Source organism: Schistocerca gregaria, chromosome 8, assembly GCF_023897955.1.
Source record: "Schistocerca gregaria isolate iqSchGreg1 chromosome 8, iqSchGreg1.2, whole genome shotgun sequence".
Lineage (NCBI taxonomy): Eukaryota > Metazoa > Arthropoda > Insecta > Orthoptera > Acrididae > Schistocerca > Schistocerca gregaria.
The window spans coordinates 146566654-146588575 of NC_064927.1; the positions used below are offsets into that span (position 1 = coordinate 146566654).

Below are 21922 nucleotides of genomic sequence, written 5' to 3' on the forward strand. Positions count from 1 at the left end.
AGCACTCCTTGCAGAATGGGTTGCCATTCCCCACGAAACCTTCCAGCACCTGATTGAACGTATGCCTGCGATAGTGGAAGCTGTCATCGAGGTTAAGGATGGACCAACACCATATTGAATCCCAACATTACCGATGGAGGACGCCATTTTCAGCCAGGTGTCCGGGTACTTTTGATCACATAGTGTAGATGACAAAGGTGAAAGTAGCCTGCGGAGATGTGTACGAGTGAATGGATGTGTAACTGTTGTGCAACTGACCGCCCAGATGAACAAAGGTGTTTCCCAACGACTGTTCAGCGAACGTTGCCGTGTACGAGCCTCTGCAATGGGCGCTTAGTTCACGAATCCATGGTGACTGCTTTTGATCGACGACGAGGGCTGGAATTTGCACACCAGTACCGCAACTGGACATCTATTGAGTGGCGACAGGCGGTCTTTTCAGATCATAAATGGCCTTTGGTGTGTAAAGTGTGAAGCGAATGAAAGCAAACACCCTACAACAGTCGTCGGAAGGATCCAGAACGGATGAGGGTGCGTTAAGGCCTGGGGAATGTTTTTGTGGTATTTCCTGGGCGATCTCTTTATCCTGGAAGGCACAATGGACAAACCAGATGTACGCATCTATCCTTGGTGACCATGGTCACCCGTACATGCAATTTGTTTTCCTCGGCACAATGGCATCTACCAACAGGATAATGCAAAGTGGCACACGGCGCATATTGTACGTGCGTAGTTCGAAGAGGACCAGAATGAGTTTACCGTATTGCCCTGCCACCAGATTCCCCGAATTTAAACCCAATCGAGAATCTGTGGGACCACCTCGGATGGGCTGTTCGCGATATGGATCCTCAACAGCGACACCTAACGCAGATTACCACGGCATGGTCCCACATTCGTGTCTGTACCTTCCAGAGATAATTGACTCCCTTCCTGCACTTCTCGCAGAGTTCTGCACTGCAAAAATTGTTTACTCAGGCTTTTGAATGATGGTCACATAACGTGAGTGGACACTGTATTTTTTGTATGCTGCCAGAGCGAACTGCAAGTGTGTTTCACTACAAACTTTTCAATGGTACAGTAAACATCTTTGAACTGCAACACTATTATATATTGTAACTTGAAAAGTGTGTAGTGATAAGCAGATGAAATTTACAACATGCAACATACTTATTTGCCCACATATGCATGAAGTACATCTCCCAAAAACGTACAGAAAAGTTTATAAACTCTTTCAGTGCTTAAATAACGCTAAATTTCCCCACCAGTGCAACATGGCACGCAATTTCCCTGCCACACGCTTTCTACAAAATGACCAGGAGATGTGGATCTCACAAACAAATTCAACGATGAAAAAGTATTTGAACAACATCGTATTTTATCGCCAAGAGCAGTTGTTAAAATTTCATTATTGAAGAACCAGTTTCGGTCTATTGATCATCATCAACTTCATAAACCATTTACAAACTTATAGTAGGCAATATAAAGTGCCGTCAAATAATAACGTCCATAAATTAGTCACTCTTATCAAATAGTATCACAAATTACAACGTGAACCAGAAAAATGTGCCAAACAGTTCACTAACTCATGTTATATACGAGCCATTAGTCTGGTACGGTGTTACAAATCTTTTACGAATATGATGACCCATGGACAGGAACTAGTTTTCAATAAATGACTTTTAGCAGCACCTTTTGGCGGTAAAACGTGACATTCTTGAAAAACTTATGAGTTGTGGGGCATACGTTGTTAACATGTAACACTACTCTAACCCATCTGATGATAATAGAATGAACACTGAAAAGCGTAGTGCTGCAGAAACAAAAACCAAACGTGAGTGGTGCGCCAATAATTAGTAGTATGAACCAATGCCATTCAAAGCAGAAATATATTGTCATGCCGTGACAAGACATAATAAAGTTGAATATCAGTAATGTCAAAAGCTGCTAACAAGAAGGGCCACGAGGTAAAATAAAGTAGAAGAGGAACATTAGACTTACAGTACATTTAAATCGAACAGTTCACACATGTATTCGCAAGCAGCAACAAATGTACATGAGTCTACAGAACACTATACGAAAAAACTAACTTTTGTTTTATATGAGACAAAAACAAATATGGAATCATATACTCCACTTGATATTACGGATGAATGAAAAATAAAACAGAGTACGAGCAACATATTTTCAACGTAACTGAAAATTTTCAGAACGCTCAAGAAGTCGTAATCAGGAACAAAATGTGATGAAACCGGCTTCTGCGTCATGTCATATCAGATGATGGAGGAATTATTTCCTCTTGATACTGGCCATATGGTCGGAACTACAGTATTGGGTTTTACAAATAAATAATTTTATAATAAAAAGGCGATGACGATGTCATTTACAAAATTTTAAATGAGAGTCAACTCGAATATGTTACTTTGCTAAGTCACAAAAACATTTTGTTTCCAGGCATGCACTTTAATAGTAGACTATTAGGCCCAGCCATTAAGAAAAAACGAAAAATGGTCATATAAATTAGGTATTTAGAATTTTTAAAAAATACGGATTTTCGCGCCATATTTTCTAATATTGAAAGATGACTGCCAGGCCATTAGGAGACTTTCTGTTGTTCTCTGTTTTCATGCTGTAACATGGTCCTTGTGCTCTTACATTCTGACGTTGTGGGCAAATACGTCCCGACATTATAAAAGTACACGGATCCAAGTCCATGCTGTTTTACGACTAGAAAGTGGAATCGAATGAGGTTAGCCCACTGGACTCGCATTCAAATCTGGGTCCAGCCATCCAAATTTAGGTTTACAATGATGTTCCTAAATAGCTCCAGGAAAATTCCGGAATGGTCTGAAAGGGTACGGCCGATTTCCTTCCCCATCGTTGGAACATTACGAGCTTGTGCTCCATCTCTAATAACGTCGATGTCGACGCACATTAAACCCGAATCTTCCTTCTGGAAAGTGTGCGGGACTTCTACGTGTCGTTTCTTTAGAGAGACGGCTGTCCCTTCGAGATTGGAGTTTCGGCCGGAGCGTCCAGCAGCTAGAGTGCCGAGCCTTGGCACGCTTCGAGTCCTCCACACACATAGCGAGCCGTGACGGCGGCGAGAGCAGTCTAGCTGGCCAGGATCCAGCGTCCGTCTAGCTCCACTCGTGGTCCCCCATCACGCCCGGTTCTCCTCCTTTTTGCCCGGCCAAAATCAGCGCACATCTCCCAGGCAGGGCGCCAAATATAGGTGTGCCGACCAGAGGGAACACCAAACCCCTTTGTGTCAGTCGTCACTCCTGCTCGCGAATGAGAGATATCGCCAAGAGCTCACCATTCCTTTTCCGTCTCAGTAGAGATAAATCGTGCTTGTTTCAATGACTGTGAGCTTACGCTTAGGTGGCGGCGATTTATTTTTAAGTTAATGCTGCAGTTTTTTATGACTCGTTATCTAACATTCTAATATGGACTGTTGTGTTTCACATTTGAATAAAACGTAATAACACACGGTCCGAAGCAATAGTTGGTACAATCAGGGAATTTTTCAGCCAAATACCACAGAGACTGTAGGAGAACAGACGAAGTCACGTTTTCGAAAATTTTGCAGAGAATGTCCAATTGCAGCATTTGCCTTATAACCAAGGGAAATCTCCCGATAACCTTGGTTATAACTATGCTCTAGGGAAAAAATATGAAAGCGTAGTGTATGTACAAGCGTACTCGCACCAATCTAAAGGCTGTAAATTCAATAAGCATCTAGGGATTACAATGGCGAAAAACTTATAATGGAACACTCACGTAGATAATGTTTCGGGGAAGGCGATCCAAAGAGTGCGGTTTATTGGTAAAACACTTAAAAGATGCAACAAATCCACTAAAGAGTGTGCCTACTTGCGCTAGCCGGTCCTCTGCTACAGTACTGCTATGCATTGTGGGATGATTGCCAGTTGGGACTGTCGGAGAACAACGGGAAAGTTCAGAGACGGGCAGCTTGTTTTGTGTTACTGAGAAGTACAGGGGAGAGTGTCACGGATATGTTGCGCGACTTGTGGTGACAGTCATTTAAACAAAGGCGTTTTCTCCGTCTTTCTTCTCCGAATGGAAAAAACCTTTTGTCGACGACCACCTACATAGCGACAAATGGGCATCGCAATAAACTAAGAGAAATGAGAACCTCACGGAAAGGTTTAAGAGTTCGTTTTTTCCGCGCACTGTTCGAGAGTGGAAAGCTAGAGAAGTACATTGACGGTCGACGAACCCTCTGCCAGGCAATAAGGGTGATAGATATAGATACCTGCATGCTTCACGGAGTCATACTGGACAATAGCCCAGAATTCCTTCAGCTTTGAAATGTTGTTACCTCAGACATTGACGTACAATATGTACAGAGAGAGCTATAGGTGACATCATATACGCCTAGCATCCATCACATTTGTATCTCAAATGATAAAGTTACTTACTGAATCATGGAAGAGCTCCTTACAGCCAACTTTTTGTTGAAAGATGTGTTTCTTAAGTTAGCGAAAATAACGGAAACAAATTTTCTCCTTTTTTTTTTGAGATTGTGTCAGAAAGCTAGTAAACAAGAAAAGCACGATCAGATTTACTGAAGAGAATAATTTTGTTTTTTACATTTACACTTACATGTATAGTCTGCAAACTACTATGAAGTGAAAATTGGAGGGTATGATTGACTGTACTTGTTAACAGACCTTATACCCATTCCATTCACGTATGAAGCGCGGGATGAATGATTCGTTAAATGTCTCTGTGCGTGCTGCAATTAATCTAATCTTGTCTGTGCGATCCCTATGAGAATGACAGACATGGGCTTGTGGCATGTTTCTAGATTTATCACTTAAAGTTGGTTCTAGAATTTTTCTAACTCTTCTAGCGTCTGCCACAGTTCTTTCAACATTTTCATGAAATTTCTCCCATGGGTATCTCAAATCTGTGACAGTTCGACTACTCTTCTTTGTATCCGTTCAAATCCCCTGTTAGTCCTACGTGGCGCTGGTGTCATACAGTTAAGCAATATTCTAAGATGGGTCGCACTATACTTTTGTGTGCAGTCTCCTTTATACAGTGATTGGTTTTAATCTGCCAGGAAGTTTCATACCAGCGCACACTCCGCTGGAAACATCCCCCAGGCTGTGGCTAAGCCATGTCTCTGCAATATGCTTTCCTTCAGGAGTACTAGCTCTGCAAGGTTCGCAGAAGAGCTTCTGTAAAGTTTGGAAGGTAGGAGATGAGGTACTCGCAGAAATAAAGCTATGAAGACGGGGCGTGAGTCGTGCTTGGGTAGCTCAGTTGGTCAGCACTTGCCCGCGAAAGGCAAAGGTCCGGAGTTCGAGTATCGGTCCGGCACACAGTTTTAATCTGCCAGGAAGTTTGACAAAGAGTGTTCGTGAAATTTCAGGAAAGCACAAGATGAGTCCATCAATAGCGAAATCCCTACCCTGTTGATTGTTTTTCTCAGTCCTCATCTGTGTTCCTCAGTCAAAATTGAAATTCGGCCAGGTCGTTCTTCTTCGTAATTATTTGTTCGTTCACTATTAAAAACGGTGCACCATATTCATCTTTTGGATCTGCAGCTCTCGTTCTTTCTTTCCATATTTGCAGTCAAATTATAGGATATGGGTTCTGCCTTGTTGCAAGTACACTGCTTTTCCTTTTACCCAAACATGGTTAAGCACCTCTGTACTACCATCAGTGGATTTTTTGTTCATTGAGAAACTGTAAAAAAAAGAGAAAATAGTTTAAGATATGACTGATTAACAAAGTGAGGGCTGAAGAAAGTTTTTGTTCGTTTTACTTGTTACCTTGATTTCATACTATGTGGTTCGCAGTACTAACTCTGCAGTATCCTGCACTGTTAGCTTGTTATCTGCAAACCAAACAATGTAAATGTAAATTTTATCGGCGATTTAACACATCCCATGATTTTTGGCGTGTCAAAATGTTTTGCGCATACATTTGTTACTACGCATCCCTTGATTTTTTAAAACATGATTTTTGACGTGTCAAAATGTTTTGCGTATATATTTGTTACTATACAGAACATTTTAACACGCCAAAAATCTCGTTTTTAAAAATCAAGTGGTGTGTTAAATCGCCGATGAAATTTACATTTACATCGTCTGGTTTGCAGATATCAGTGCAGGACACTATAGAGTTAGTCCTGCAAAACCACATAACGTAGTATCACGGTAAGAAGCAAAACGAACGAAAACTTCCTTTAGGCATCACTTTGTAAAATCAATTATAATGCAAAATATTTTCACTTTTCACAGCTTTTCAATAAAAAAACCACCGATGATGGCACAGAAGTGCTGAAAGATATTTGGGCAAGAAGAAAAAGCAGTATGTTCGCAAAAAGGCGTAACCCATATCCTATAATAACGGTCCAACATTTTCGAAATCAAGCGTGATGCAACACATTTTGCAAAAAATTTGGTTAGCGGCCTGTAAATTTCAATAGTGCGGTCTTTTATTACTTTCAGAAAGCATATTACGCTATGAACCTCACACTCGTCGGCATCGTTAATTTCGTTGAACACTTTAGAATCTCACAAATAAACAGTATACGACTGTTACTGTTCGCTGTTAGCGTCATCATGGCGCCGACGATTAGGAAATCTGTGACAGGGCGGCGGGCTTGGGGAGAGAGAAGCGAGGTTCGTCAGTTCAAAATGTTCTTCACTCTAAGAATGACCCTCGTACGCTAGTACACCGGACACAGCGCTTGCGTTGTACGGGATCTGCCCTGCAGGAAACAACTACAGAAAAAAGAGTAATAAGAAAAGAAAAAGTACGGAAATTACGGAAGACGGTCGCCTACCTAAAATTGTGTCAGAGGGGGCAGATTGTTTCTGAAGAATTATTCGGTCGTTAGTCGTGCACGATATCAAAAGCCTCGCGCGAAATTGCGATTTTTCAGGCGTTCATATCTCTCGATCACAGAGATAATGAGTTAAATGTTTTGGATAACACATGGCCTAGCGACCATTTGTATATTTATCGGAATAACAGGCGTACTGTAGCTGTCCTACAAAACAGGGTCAAAATTTAAACGTAAGAGATTTTCTCTAGCACAGGTACATTAAGCAAATAGGTTGATTCTTTAGCATTAGCCGTGGTCTAAAGTGGGCCTAAGGTGGCTTATAAAAGCAGAATTTACGAGAATTCATAGACGGAGGAACTCCAGAAAAACTATGCTTTTTGGGTATCAGAAGTACCAAATGCGGGTCTAGCCACTTCCATAATTTCTATTCATGGAAAATGGCCAAATTTTCACCATATATTGTTGTGACAATGTTCTCGAAGAACTTCGAAACTTTTTTCGACATCCTTACCGTTACCGTGATTTAGAGGTTCAAAGTTACCGTAGTTACGGACGTAATATCCAGTATGAGGCCCAAATGTAGTTTGAACTGACGTAGTGAACACATGGAAAGGGGTATGGGGTCATTACAAGATTCTGAGGTCATCAAACTATTTTTTTCAGTCGTCATTTTTTCACCAGAAAAACTTAGACGCTGTCTCCGTATAATGGGCACTGCACGCCTATACAGGCTGTCTTGACCTGGAAATTGTTAGACGGTGCAAGCTGGCGGCATAAGCATCATAAAGAGTTATTTCGTCTTATCAAATTATTTGTACTTGTAAACCAAACACAGCACTTTTTGGTATACTGTATGTGTAGCTTAAAAATGTTGTGCATTTTTGTGTAAAGTAGAGTAAAACGAACTTGAGTTGCATGGGGGCCGCTTTGTGTTAACGTTACATTATGTGTACTTATTTGTCGCCCTGATGTCTCTAGAAACGTGATTAATCGCACCAGATGAGACGTTTCCACTGATGAAAGGTCCAATCTCGACGGTCCTGTACACACTCCACTCGCATAAAACGATTTCATTGGGTCAACAAGGGAACAATGTGTAGTCGTCTGCTCCGTGACGCCTTGTTCAGCGACGTGCGTTAAGAGGGCTCAGAAACTCTTTTGCATGCGCCATAATTACATTTTGTCGTCAGAAATGGTTCACATCACCGTATATCCTCATTTACGGATTAGAAAAGCCTGCGATCTTCGTGTTCTGGGAAGACGCGTGAAAGTCCACCTTGTCGCCTACTCGTGATTTTAGAGCCTTTCAACCACATTCCATCGACTCACACGCGAGCAGCTGACGAGTTTCGCCTTTTTTTAAGATTCTCGTTCTCAGGCACAGTATCGTAACAATTTGCCCTTTGTCAAAGTTGTCCCCATTCGCCCCCTGTATCGTCGCAAGAATGATCCCAGAGTCGCCTCTTCAGAGCTTATATATACGAGGGTTGTCCAGAAAGTAAGCTCCGATCGGTCGCTAAATGGAAACCACAGTGAAAATCAGAAACATTTTATTTACAGGTGTTAGCTACACTTTCCAGATACTTCTCTACATAGTCGCCGCTCCGACTTAGACATTTGTCGGAGCGTTATGGAAAATTTCCAACACCATCGTCATTTAAGGCAGCCACCTGTGCTTTCTGATAATACTCTACGCTGGTCTCTAGTGCGTAGCCTGCGCCGAAGTGTTGTCTTCGGATCCAGTGTTTCATATGAACAGAGATGACACTCAGGACGAGCCAATTAGGGCTGTGTTGTAGGTGATCGAACACTTCCCATCGAAAAGGCTGCAGGAGCTTCACTGCCCCTGCGGAGTGCGGCTGAGAACTGCCATGAAGAAGGAAGTGCGTGGCAGTTGTGTCAGGTGGGCTGCATTCATTAAGGCGAAGCCTCTCAACGGGCCCTCCTACTTGGCGGGAGACATCGTTGTTATAGGCACCTTTACTCGCTCAGAGTGCACTCACAACTGAAAAGAGCGTCTTGATGCGATCGACGGTCATACTAGAGACACCACCCAGCACATCTGTACAAAGATTCACCGGTTTTCACCGTGGTGTCCATTTCGGAACAGATCGGAACTTACTTTCTGGACAACCCTCGTACTTTCCGTGCCGCGTCACGTCCCTGCAACGCTATCCAGTGGCATTTAATCTTGCTGTGAATAGTGGTCATAATGTCTTGTCTCATCAGTGTAGTTCAAACAAGGAATCACAAAAGGACTCGTAGTACATTTTTTCTTTTTCCTATTCTACCTGCAGTGAATAAATAAATTTTATTCGTGATGTAGGGTGATTCAAAATGAATGGGACAAAAAGGAAGTATTCCTGTGATTGCAGCAATGACTTTACTTCAGAAATTCACTTATAGACTGAAAGATTAATTCTTTCTGTTTCTATTGACATTTACAGATGTTCGATGTGGACTTCGATTGTGACACGGCAGATGTCTGTGTGGTACTCTGTTTCCTGCCAATACGTTGCAACGCAGCCGGATCAGTAGAGCTAACTGCGCCGACTATCCGGAGCCTTAGCTGCTGTAAGCCATGTGGAAACGTCCCTCACACGCCCCGGAAGTGTGTGTGTGTGTGTGTGTGTGTGTGTGTGTGAGAGAGAGAGAGAGAGAGAGAGAGAATACATTTGTTTGGTGTAAGGTCAGATGGGGTAGCGTGGGTAGGGGGGGGGGGGGGCACAACATGGAAGGCAGATCATTCCATCCAGCACTATGTAAGTTGTTCGCCGAAGTTTCAACGTATTAGTTATCACAATCCGGCAGGGCTCTATCCTGCTCCAAAATGAAGTCGAGTACCTGTTCTGTCAATTGAGGCAAGAGAGAAAGCATATGAAATAGGTTATGCCCGTAATGGCAGATTCCGCAAAGAAGTTGGTTATGACGTAGACAACGTTTAGGTTTCGGGGAATCATGTTCATGTTCCAGAGGGGCATGTAGGTTTTGTGTACCCTATAGTGTCAAATTACGCTTATTCATTTTGCCACCTAAGTGAAATGTGGCCTTGACAGAGAGCACAAGTCTCCCTGCAAACCATCCATCTCCATCCGTGCTTGGAAGGCATAATTGCGCTCATTTTGGTTTATCGGCTGGTTTATGGTCTGCCTTCAACTGCAGAAGCTTTCGCAACACACGCCACACTGTTGACTGCGACATCTTCTCTTCTGGCACGTCGATTGGATTTTCTGAGGCTTCCTTCGTAGATCGCATGAATGTTTCCCACCACTTCATTCTTGACGTATGGCAGTCCTGCGGTATTGTTCTTACATACGCATCCTGTCTCGTTAATTGCTTTGCCCATCTAGCAATGTTGTGACGGTTTGGCACCATTTTACCAAATTTGGTCCCAAAATGTTTGTGAACAACGTTATTGATGATGTTTCTGCGTATTCTACGACATTGCGCTCTGCGATGCCACAATTTTGCATTTAGAATGCTAATGCCAGTGATGAACAACAACGACCAGTTTTCACAGTTTCAGAGTGCTGCCAACCTAATCTGTGAGGATTAACCTTTCAGCCTCTATGTGGATTTCTAAAATGAAGTCATTACTACAGTAGTAGGCCAAATTTCTATTTGTCCCATTCATTTTGAATCTTCGTCTATAGTCGAAACTGGACACAGAGAACTAATGATAGAATCAGATTCCGCGTCGTTGCGCTGAACTGCGGACGCTGAATCAGATACAGGGAAAATTAGATATTCTGTGGCGAGAGCACGGTCGTCATCAGCCCACAAAAATGGTTCTCCAGGGCTAGATCTCGGAGAGCAGTACTCTGCAGATAATAGAATTAGCGACTCTCCCCCACCAAGAGGTCTGCAGACGTCGCCAACCGCAAAGCTGAAAAGACTTGCGGGGTACAATGTAGCCGTTCGCGACATTGTAAGAGCTCGCGGTTCTGCAGATGGCAGACATCCATGGTGCTGCTGGATGCGACTCCTGGCCTCCGTCTTTCAGCCTTTATGGCATCGGAAAAAAATCTCTTGCGGCAGGCTTTCGCGAGTTAAGCATTTCCACTTTCCGCGTTTAAATTCGTTTTCGCCGTTACTTGTGAGGCGAAGTGGTGTGGATGGGGGACGGATTTCTGCTGCTGCTGCTGCGAAGGGGGCGCGGAGAAGTGGGGGGGGGGGGGGCAGAGGGGGAGGGGCAGGGTGGGGGGGGGGGGACGGAGAGGCTCTTTCAGGACTTCACAGAGTGGCGGGCGACCACATCCTCAGCAACATCTCGCCGGTTTGCTTCTCCAATATCTTCAGTAAAGCGTCGGCCAGATACTCGTATGGCTCGTTTATGTGGTTTTCACGGGGTGCTGTACTTTTGGTACCTCAAGCATAAACCAAGGCCACAACCATAATAAATACATACATAAATATTATTTACCATCTAGTAAAATTATGGGACGATCAAAACGAACTGCAAAATGATTTAGACAGGATATCTGTACGGTGCGAAAAGTAGCGACTGGCTCTAAATAATGAAAACTGTGAAGTCATCCACATGAGTACTAAAAGGAATCCGCCAATTTCGGTTGCTCGGTAAATCACAGATATTCAGTTTATTACTTAAAGATTACAATGTCGAATAACTGAAATGGGAATAATCACACAGGTCATATTGTGGGGAAAGCAAACCAAAGACTGCGGCTTATTGGCAGAACACTCACAATATGTGACAGGATTACTAAAGAGGGTATTTCGCAATGCTTGTCCGGCGACTTGTGGAGTACTGCTGTAAGGTGTGGGATCCGTATCACATAGGACTGGCTGCTGGCATAGTTCATAACCAGCAGTTCGTTTTGTCTCATCGCGAAATAGGGTCGGAAGTACCACTGATATATACACGAATTGGAGTGGCAATCACTGAAACATGGCGTTTTTCGTTGCGGCAGGATCTTCTCATGACATTTCAATCTCTAATTTTCTCCTCAGAGTGTGAAAATATTTTGATAGCGCCCACCTACATAGGGAGAAATGATCATCACAGTAAAATAAAATAAATTAGAGAAATCAGAGCACCCACGAAAAGATTTAAATGTCTGCTTTTCCCGCGCTGTTGGAGAGTGGAACGGTAGAGAAATAGCTTGACTACGTTGTGAAACGAAGTTTTTAAAGGTGTATTGTGACGAATTGCCTAATAATTTGGTGCAAAATGGATGTCGTTGAAGTAGGAAGCGGTACACAAACAGTGACAGGCAATTATATACAGGGTGCTTCAAGAGGGGGTTGGGTTGTCTGGGGAAGGAGACCAGACAGCGAGGTCACCGGTCTCATCGGATTAGGGAAGGATTGGGAAGGAAGTCGGCCGTGCCCTTTCAGAGGAACCATCCCGGCATTTGCCTGGAGTGATTGAGGGAAATCACGGTGCTTCAAGAAGAACTGAAACATGGCGTTTTTCGCTGCGGCAGGATCTTCTCATGACATTTCAATCTATAACTTTCTCCTCAGAGTGTGAAAATATTTGGTAGCGCCCACCTACATAGGGTATTTCTGTAGGTGGTTGTATAGACTTGTTTAAATAAAACAGTGTGTGTGTAGCCTCTGTTCAGCTTTTAATAATTACGGAGATACAGCTGTTGGAACGTCACCAAAACAAATATTCACGTCAGGTATTACGCAAACGCAAGTGATTAAGTTCAAAGTTAAATTCCATCTCCGAATTCAGTGTACTTTCCAATTCTAGCTATTCTAAGTTCGTCTTGGCATTCTTTTATGGACCACTATTCGTAATTCGAACGATCAAGTCTTCTAGAAGCACTGGCGGAAGTAAAGCTAAGAGGGCAGGCTTGGGTAGCCCAGTCAGTACAGTACTTGCCCCCGAAAGGCAAAGGTCCCAGGTTTGAGTTTCGGTCAGGATGTTTCAGGTCAGTGCACACTCCGCTACACACTGAAAATGCTGGGAGTCATCTCTTTCGTTTACTTTTTCTTTGTGGAACTACCTTTCAAACCATTCCCTTAGGCAAAAGCCTAAATGGGTAAAGTATGGAAATCTTGGCGGAAAAGAGGCGTGGTCATTTCTGCTGATCCATCTTCCGAGCAATGTTAGCTTTAGATAATGTGTTACCTAACGACTAGAATGTACAGATGCTCCATTATGCTGGGAGAATACACAAGGAACCTGTTTCAACAATGCTACAAGCTCATTTTCAATAAAGTGTACGGCGGATATTCAGAAAGTAAGGTCACGAAATGGAAACCACTATGAAAATCAAAACTTGTTCTATTTGAAACAGCTGTGCCTACCTAGCTACTACGCCTTCCAGCTACTTCTCTAAACAGTCGCCATTCCGACTTTTTCATTTGTCGTTGCGCTGTACCAGCTTTCAAATACCTCGTCATAAAAGGCAGCCGCCTGCGCTTTCAGCTAATTCTTTACGCTGGTCTGTAGCATGTGGTCTGTGCCAAATGTCTTCATAGCCATCAGTTCATGTGAGCAGAGATGAAACGCAAAGAGAGCCAAGTCTGGGCTGTAAGATGGGTGATCAAGCACTTCCCAGCGAAAATGCTGCAGGAGGGTCTTCATTGCCCGTGCAGTGTCACGAAGGAGGAAATGCATGGCAATTAAGACATGTGGGCTGCGTGAGATCAGGCGAAATCTCTCACTAGGCCCTTATACTTGGTAGGAGACCCTATTTTCGAGGCATTAAGAACTGAAAAGAGCGAAGTGACGTGATCGACGGGCATATAGAGACACTGTCCAGCACACCTGTGCAAAACTTTTTCAGGGTGCCTTCCATTTCGCACCCGATCGGATCTCACTTTCCGAATAGTATTCGTTGATAATAGGGCCCTATAAGACGATGCGGTAACACTACAAGCCCAATCAGCTGATTGTCTATCATACCAACAAATACATTTACAGAGAACTGTACTTACAAATGTCTCCACAAACGTATTTGGAATTTTGTGAGACCACCTGTGTGAGTTACGAGTGTTACTGATAACACCATGAGTGGCTTCATCAATAAGTGATCTAACGAGTCCATTACTTGCTCTCTGCTTGCAGGCACATGTGTGAAGGAATACGATGTGCGTGGTGCACTGTATGGCTATCCTCTCTTATGATATCTGAAGTGGTCGATCAGAATCTTGGAAGTGTATGCCTGCCATCATATTTCCATGTAGTCCATCATCAGGTCGCTGTAATACACGAGTGGGGCACAAATCTGGATATCGCACGTTTCGAACGTTTGACCATATGGAGACCCACAAGGACACCCCTTTCAAACTGTCAGGTACTGATAACGATGTCTCACACAATTCACGCTGTTTATATACAGCTATCTGTAACAGAGAATTTCAACCTTGATCATTTACATGCACGCTGATGTTGTGCACGTGTCGACGTCTTGTCTCCCTTGTTTTATCCTTATGGTCTAATGTGAACTCCAGAGTCAGGAAAGTCGTACTGCAGATGGCAACAAATATTGGTTCTCTACGTCTCCTCAAGATTGTTTGCCGAAAAGTTCTTCCCTCCAGACTTAACATTGTAAGCCCACAGAACTCTTATCCTTCATATCGAACACACTAGTAACGAATTTAGCATCACAGCTTCCTTTAATTGAACCTGTTGGGGATCCCAAATACTCGTGCACTATTGAAGAATGGTTAGCATGAGCATTATGTAGTTAGTCTCCTGCATAGGTGCAATACACTGTCCCAGAACTCTTCTAGTAAATCCCTTTCCGCATTTTGTCTTGCCTATAATATATCTTAAGCGCTTATTCTATTTTGTATAGCTCTACAGCGTTAAGCTCAGGTACTTTTTTGAAGAGAGGAAATGTCAGACATTTGTTGCCAAAGCGCGTTTTAGTGCTGTTGTCTTATCGGTACTCTGTTACAGGTCTGTAGACTTGTTTCAGGTGCAAAATCACGGAGAAAATGTTTCGGTCATTACTAGATAGAGCATGGCCTTCGTGCTAAGCAGTGCACTGAGTCTGCATGCATGCAAGCAGGTGCTGAAGTTTGTGCGTCGTGCCACTCGGCTGTAGGGCGTTAAGAGTTTGACCAGCCTCGGTGGCCGTGTGGTTCTAGGCGCTCCAGTCCGGAGTCGCGCTGCTGCTACTGTCGCAGGTTCGAATCCTGCCTCGGGCATGGGTGTGTGTGATGTCCTTAGGATAGTTAGGTTTAAGTATTTTTAAGTTCTAGGGGACTGATGACGACAGCAGTTGAGTCCCATAGTGTTCAGAGCCATTTGAACCATTTTGTTACGAGGTTGCCTACCCGCAGGAGCCCAGGAATCTGCCAAGGATTGTCCCTGCACAGGTACCTTTTTAAAGCGCTCAACGAAGGAGTGCAGATGACACCGTTGGCGTTGCCGAACTGAGAGAGGGGGGGAGGGGGGCGGAGGGAGCATTTTAAAGGTATCCTTAGCCTTTTTATTTGTGTGCATGTCAAGGTCCCCGCCAAAATCCTTGTGATCTCGCCACAGGGGGGCGCAAGAAGCAGGACGGTTGAAAAAGCATTAACAGCTTTTATTAATTCTGATCATGCTCGAATTTCGTCGAATGGTTTTGAACGGTCTCTAGTGGCTGCAAAAATGTTGCCGTGCTACACTTCAAAGTGGACAGAAAATGAATGTTCAATGGGATTGGGGCCCCACGATGGTCTTAGAGAAGGACTGAATCTTCTGGGGGCTATCAGAGGATCAAATGTTGTCAAGAACGTCGTTATCTTGCACGTCCCACTGTACACTGTCGTTTTTGATCGAGAAATGTTCGCCCAGTAGAAGGGGTGGTTTCATTGATCCCATTTATGCCACCTCCTGAGATCTTTTCGTGTCGACTCTCAGACTGCCAGGGTGGCCGAGCGGTTCTAGGCGCTACAGTCTGGAACCGCGAGCCCGCTACGATCTCAGGTTCGAATCCTGCCTCGGGCATGGATGTGTGTGTGTCTTTGGGTTAGTTAGGTTTAAGTAATTCTAAGTTCTAGGGGACTGATGACCTCAGATGTTAAGTCCCATAGTGCTCAGAGCCATTTTTTGTCGATTCTCTTCGGCGGTGTGCCTAAAGTGTTTTCCTCGACTATCTATAAGAAAACTACGTGTTTTCAACGCTGGGCGTCGTGGGTTCGGATCTCAGTCACATAGGTGTCAATAGTAGGGGTGAAATGTGCATTGAGGAGATGTGTGGATGTGACGGCCTTCCCATCGGAGGAAGTGTGCACGATGATGGTGGGCAGAACTGTGGTCAAATTTGGTGCCACAGGGACATTAGACCCAAATTTCAAACCTCTGCGGCGCGATGGGGGAAAACGACGGGTTTTCGAAAAAGGGAGCCTTAATTTCTTTTGTGCAGGGAACGTACACTGCGGGAGCCGAGATTGTACGAATATACAGAACTGCACTATACTGTGAATCCCGAACGAATGCTAACAACGCGGTGCACACAGTCACAAACGTAGACACAAACATTTGTTCAGCGTTTATGGAGTAACATACGTGCGAGAATTACGCATTAATTCAAGCACTGAAAATGCCCAACAGCTATCCGAATCAAAGAGATTAATGCAAAAATATTACTGTAATATTAGTTTTGTTATTTTTATAGCTCTATGAAATTTAATGTGTGCAGAGCCAATAAATGAGCACCCATCGCTGGAAATGCGTAGCCCATAAATGGACACATATAACAATATCGGTGACAAATAGCGGACAGTAAAAAGTTGTTTAAATCATTCATACAATGCGCAGCTAACAAAGATATGGGGAAAAGCTGCTCTCTCTCTTGCAGAAGTGAAGATAACGATGTCAGTAAGATACTTTTTAAAAATTATTTAGTATTTTACGTACATTTTAATAATTGAAAAGAACTAATTTGCTTTTATTGTGTTAACTGGTTTTCGGATTACAAGGCCATCTTCAAACTTTTACTGAGTATTGTCAGCAAAGAATTTACAATGCTTGTAAACAACATTGGAAGAGACGTTACACGTCTAGACTGAAGCAGAAACGTACAGTAAATAACATTTTCCACAATATGGTGATAAAGCAATGATAAATCTGAAAAAACTGAACAGTAAATAAATAAAAAGGGAGTAAATAGGAAAAGCTTTGACACAAAACAGGAACAGCAAGCCTACATAACAGTTTATATTAGTAAATGATACCAATTAAATAAAGTAAAATTAGTACTGACAAGGCTACTTCATGAGGTATGCAACATGGAGAGAATACACCAACCAATTAAAAGAAGGAAGAATTATCAATGTAACTACAGAATAGAAGTGCCAGTTACAAGAAAGTCTTAACAAATGGAACTACAGTCTATGTAGGTTGCGTAGACAATTTCAATAAACTGAAAGAACTTAATGAATACATTAAAATGATAGTATGTAGGAACAGACAGTGCGGAAAGTAATAAAAAACAGAGGGGAAGTGTTGAGCTGTGTCTGGTCATTTAGAATTAGATCTGGACTGTAAGCTACTTGTATTACTTTCCTTGTTTAATACGTCTAGTAGTTGTCTCATCAAATATTGTTTTTATTTTACTTGGTTCATTTATTTAATGCAAATTATTACGTAGTTACAGTTTTGAGAATAATGTTAATGTTCTTCCTGTTTGCCCCTTTTATATTTGTGTACTGTTCAGCCCATTTTTACCTTTTAAAATGCAGTGCCACTACACTTTCAAGGATTGCATTTACTGTACGTTCCCTCACACTACGCCACTACCCTGCAGTTATTCATTTCCGTTTATCTTATTGCTTAAATTCCTTATATATTCCGTAGTTACATTGATAATTCTTTCTTCTTTTAATTAGTTGGTGTATCACTCTCCATGATGTATACCTCCTAGTGCAGCCGTGTCAGTACTAATTTTATTTTATTGGTTTTGTTTATTAATATAAACTGTTATGTAGGCTTGCTTTTCCTGTTTTGTGACAAAGTTTTTCCTGTTTACTCCGTTTTTATTTATTTACTGTTAACTTTTTTTTTACATTGCTGTACCACCACGATGTCAAACTTCGCTTCCAATGTTGTTTACAAACGCTGTAACTTCTTTGGTGACAATAGTCAGTAAGAGATGGCCTTCTAAAGTCGAAAACCGGTTAACACAATAAAAGTAATACTGTAGACAAAAACAAACTAGTGATTTTCATTTATTATAATGTAGTTCTACTAAGAACCGACGGAAGATTCAGTTAACACTAAGGACATTTCTTTCTATTCAAGCGCATAAAAAAGAAGAAAGAATGAACTCTACAAGTGTAGAAGGTTTCAACGGGAATTTCCGAACACCCTGTATAACTTTCATATGCGTTGCGGGAAAGTACTGTTTTTCTTGAAAAATATGAAAAAAATCTGCCAGCTGTTTGCATGGGTTTTCTATATACCTTGCCCAGGTTTAGTCACCTCTAAGGGTGACTTCAAAAGAAGGTAAGGTAATTACCTGTGTTTAGGATCTTCTTTCTGATGTCTTTGTACTTTGAGACAGCCTTTGATACAAGGGCGCATAAGAAGCGTGCAACCTATGCAACTGGTTGGCAGATTTTTTATATATTTTTCTCATTTGTGTATACGGTTGCTGCAAACGTCAGCCATGTTCAAAGTTGTACGCTTCTTACCCGCCCATTTATCAAAGGCTGTCTCAAAGTACAAAGACATAAGAAAGAAGATCCTAAACACAGGTAATTACCTTACTTCTGATGAAGTCACCCTTAGTGGTGACGCAACCTGGTCAAGGCATATGGAAAACCTATGCAACCAGTTGGTAGATTTTTACATATTTCTCAAATCTGTGTATAGGATTGCTGCAAACGTCAGCCATGTTCAAAGAAAAGTACTGTATTTGTACGTGAAAACGGCGGCCTTTAGTTGACAAGTGTGCCTCCAGAGTTTTTGTGTTTGACGACGCATGTTCGGTGCCGAGTTCAAAAATGGCTCTGAGTACTATGGGACTAACGTCTATGGTCATCAGTCCCCTAGAACTTAGAACTACTGAAACCTAACTAACCTAAGGACATCACACAAAACCCAGTCATCACGACGGTGCCGAGTTATTACTTTTGGCACTGCCTAATGGGACAGAAACTTTAAGGTATGTTGTACTACAAGACGATATTAATAATGTTATATGTGTGTACGTGTAGTATTGGGTTGTACTGAGATATTTCCTTGTTTTATAATTCCTGACAATGGGATTTTAGCACATGTTGTGGTAACCGTATGACATGTTTCACAACTCGTGCGTAACATTCTCAGTACCGATCTTCTACTAACATCAATGCTTCGATGCCTGCTGCGTGACCTCGTGTGGGAAGTTAAACGAAAGGTTGCTGAACCGGCGGCTGCGTCCGCCTCCGGCAGAGAGGGAGACCCACCTGGAAGAGGTAGGCGTCGCCGAAGGCGGTGCTGAGGCAGAAGACGTGGTCGCGCTTGGGGTGCTCCGGGATGGGCTGCATGATGGCGCCGTCGACGATGATGAGGTGCTTGGGCGCCGCCTCGACGCTGCGGCCCTCCCGCGAGTCGCACGGGTAGAAGAGCAGCGTGGTGCCCTTCAGGCACACCCAGTAGCCCTTCCAGCCGCGCTTGCGCGCCAGCTCGATCTGGTGCTTCTTCCGCAGCAGCCACTTCTTCACGCTCAGGAACCTGCAGCGCACACAGACACACAAGTACTTGAGTGCACGAATTCACTAACCGTCAATTCTCAACAAACTACTTCTTATGAAAATACACCATGTACACAACAATCTTGACAAAAATACATGCACTCTATATATTCTGCTTAGTCACGTTATTAGGAAGATCCCTGTCACGCGTAGTTCTCGAAGAATGTCGTATTGATTGTATCGAATTAGCAGGTGTGCGACAGCAGTGATGAGCTTGTAATACTGGGGAGGTGCATCGGTTCGGAGCGTCTTTCCATAACTTTAACAAACACGGAGCAGTGTAGCGGCTGTTAATTTTATCGACTGGACAACTGAATTTTAAACAATTTTAATAAACATTTTTGGAACAACGATCAAAATTATTTAAAAATTTTCTTTCAAAAATTCAGTCTTGATCACACCACGTATGCCTCAAGAACATAGGTCACCGGTTTCGGTTATATCACATGACTATCGTCAGGCCTATGGCAACTGGTTGACATCACAGCAGCTGAGAAGAGTGCTCCACCTACCATCATCGAATGTTGCCATTGGTCTAATGATGGTCGTGTGATATAACCGAAACCGGTCACCTATGTTCTTGAAGCATACGTGGTGTGATCAAGACTGAATTTTTGAAAGAAAAATATCTGAATTTTAACTCCGCGGGCTCGCGGTCAAGCAGTATCACCATTACGTGTAAGTCTACGCACCCCAGGTGGAGCAATATTCGAAGAGCGAGCTAAATTCGCCCATGCTTACAATGAAGAGCTAAAAACACTAATACACCTGTATAATACAGTGTAGGGACCCCCGAGAGCACGCAGAAGTGCCCCAACACGATGAAGCAAGGACTGAACTAATGTCTGAAGGGAGTGGACACCATGAATCCTGCAGGGCCCTTCATAAGCATGTAAGAGTACGACGTGAAAATCTCTTCTGAACAGCACGTTGCAAGGCAGCCCAGATATGCTCAATAATATTTATGTCTGGTGAGCTTAGTGGGCAACGGAAGTGTTTAAGCTCAGAAGAGCGTTCCTGCAGTCACTCTGTAGAAATTCTGGACGTGTGGAATCTCTGTCTGACCATAATGTAATCTAACTGAAATCTTTCAGTATCACCTGGCCGTTTCCAAGTATACCTTCTCCTGTTGTCTTTCTTGAACAAAGTATTTGCTATTAGTAGCTGAAACTTGTTACAGAACTCAATTAGTCTTCTACTATAAAGTGATCCTAATGTATAAAATACATCTAGCCTCAGTTGCAGGCAGTGTATCTAACGACTTCGCAGGGGGGGGGGGGGAGGAGGCATAATTATTAACCGAACAATTTAAAAAGATGTCCTAATCTACTCATTAAAAAGTATAATCGTATGTTAAAGCTTTAACACTGTAATGGAAGTATCACAGTTAAGGGTTTCATGACCGGATGTCATAGTTACTGATGAGTCTTCCGGGCTGTAGGGCCTTGGTCGAAAAAAGTTTTCGGTTCCTCACATTTCGTCCAGAGCTGTGCCGGTAGAAACGCCAGGAACTGAAAACATTCTTCAACCACGGCCATACGACCCGGAAGACTCATCAGCAACAAGCATTACACTTAGAAACTGAGCGTACGAGACCTGTTCAAAAAATTCCGGAACGTTTGTAATTTCGAGGTAATGGTGTGTTGGAGCGAAATGCGGTTGGCATTACTGCACACACTTTTGTTTAACGTTTGAGTGGCGGAATTTTCATTGCTGTATGTCTGTTAGTTATTGTTTAGAGCTGTATTGGGTAGAACATTGTGTCGCACAGTATGCGAATTTAGAGACTGCAGAGTTAGGAGAGCAAAGTATCTGCATTACATTTTGCGTTAACCTCAAGAAAACTTTTACAAAGACACACAAAATGATGATGGAAGCCTACGATAACGAGTGCTTAAGGCGTACTCGGTGTTACGACTGGTTCATGTTAGAACCGTCAACGAAACTGTGCGTGCTAATAGAAGAATGACTGCGCGAGAGATTTGTAGCAGAAACAAACGATTCAGTTGGATCATGTCATGAAATCCTGACACAGAATCTTGGAATGCCTCGTGTTGCCTCGTGCTGCCAAATTCGTCCCACGGCTCGTGACTCAAGACCAGAAAGACCTTCGCCTCACAATCTGTGAAGAGCATTTGGATAGCGCATATGAAAACGAGATGTGTAAAAGAAAATTATAACTGATGAGATGTGGATGTACGGTTATGGTGCTGAGACGTTGAAAGGACGAAGATTTGCTGCCACAGACGAGATAAAAGAAAATTCGCAGACGGAGCTTCGCGCGATCTAGCAAAAGGCGTACTAAGACAGCTTTCGGAAGTGGAAACGTCGTTGGGAATAGTGTATTAGTTGTTTAAGAGAAGGGGATCATGCACAGTAAATAGAAGGTAAGCGTAGAAAGATTTTGCGGACGAAGTTCCGGAATATCCGTATACCACAGTATATGCC

General features: G+C 42.9%; 1 protein-coding gene across 3 annotated transcripts in view; it reads right to left on the reverse strand.

Annotated features, from left to right (window-relative positions):
• LOC126283955 (protein still life, isoform SIF type 1) overlaps nucleotides 1-21922 on the reverse strand; it is a 1235171-nt gene that overhangs the window by 186079 nt on the left and 1027170 nt on the right. For all 3 annotated transcript variants that reach the window (XM_049982390.1, XM_049982392.1, XM_049982391.1), the window contains one exon: nucleotides 19187-19454. In XM_049982390.1, the coding sequence (XP_049838347.1) occupies nucleotides 19187-19454 (268 nt within the window). The remainder of the gene's footprint in view (nucleotides 1-19186; nucleotides 19455-21922) is intronic.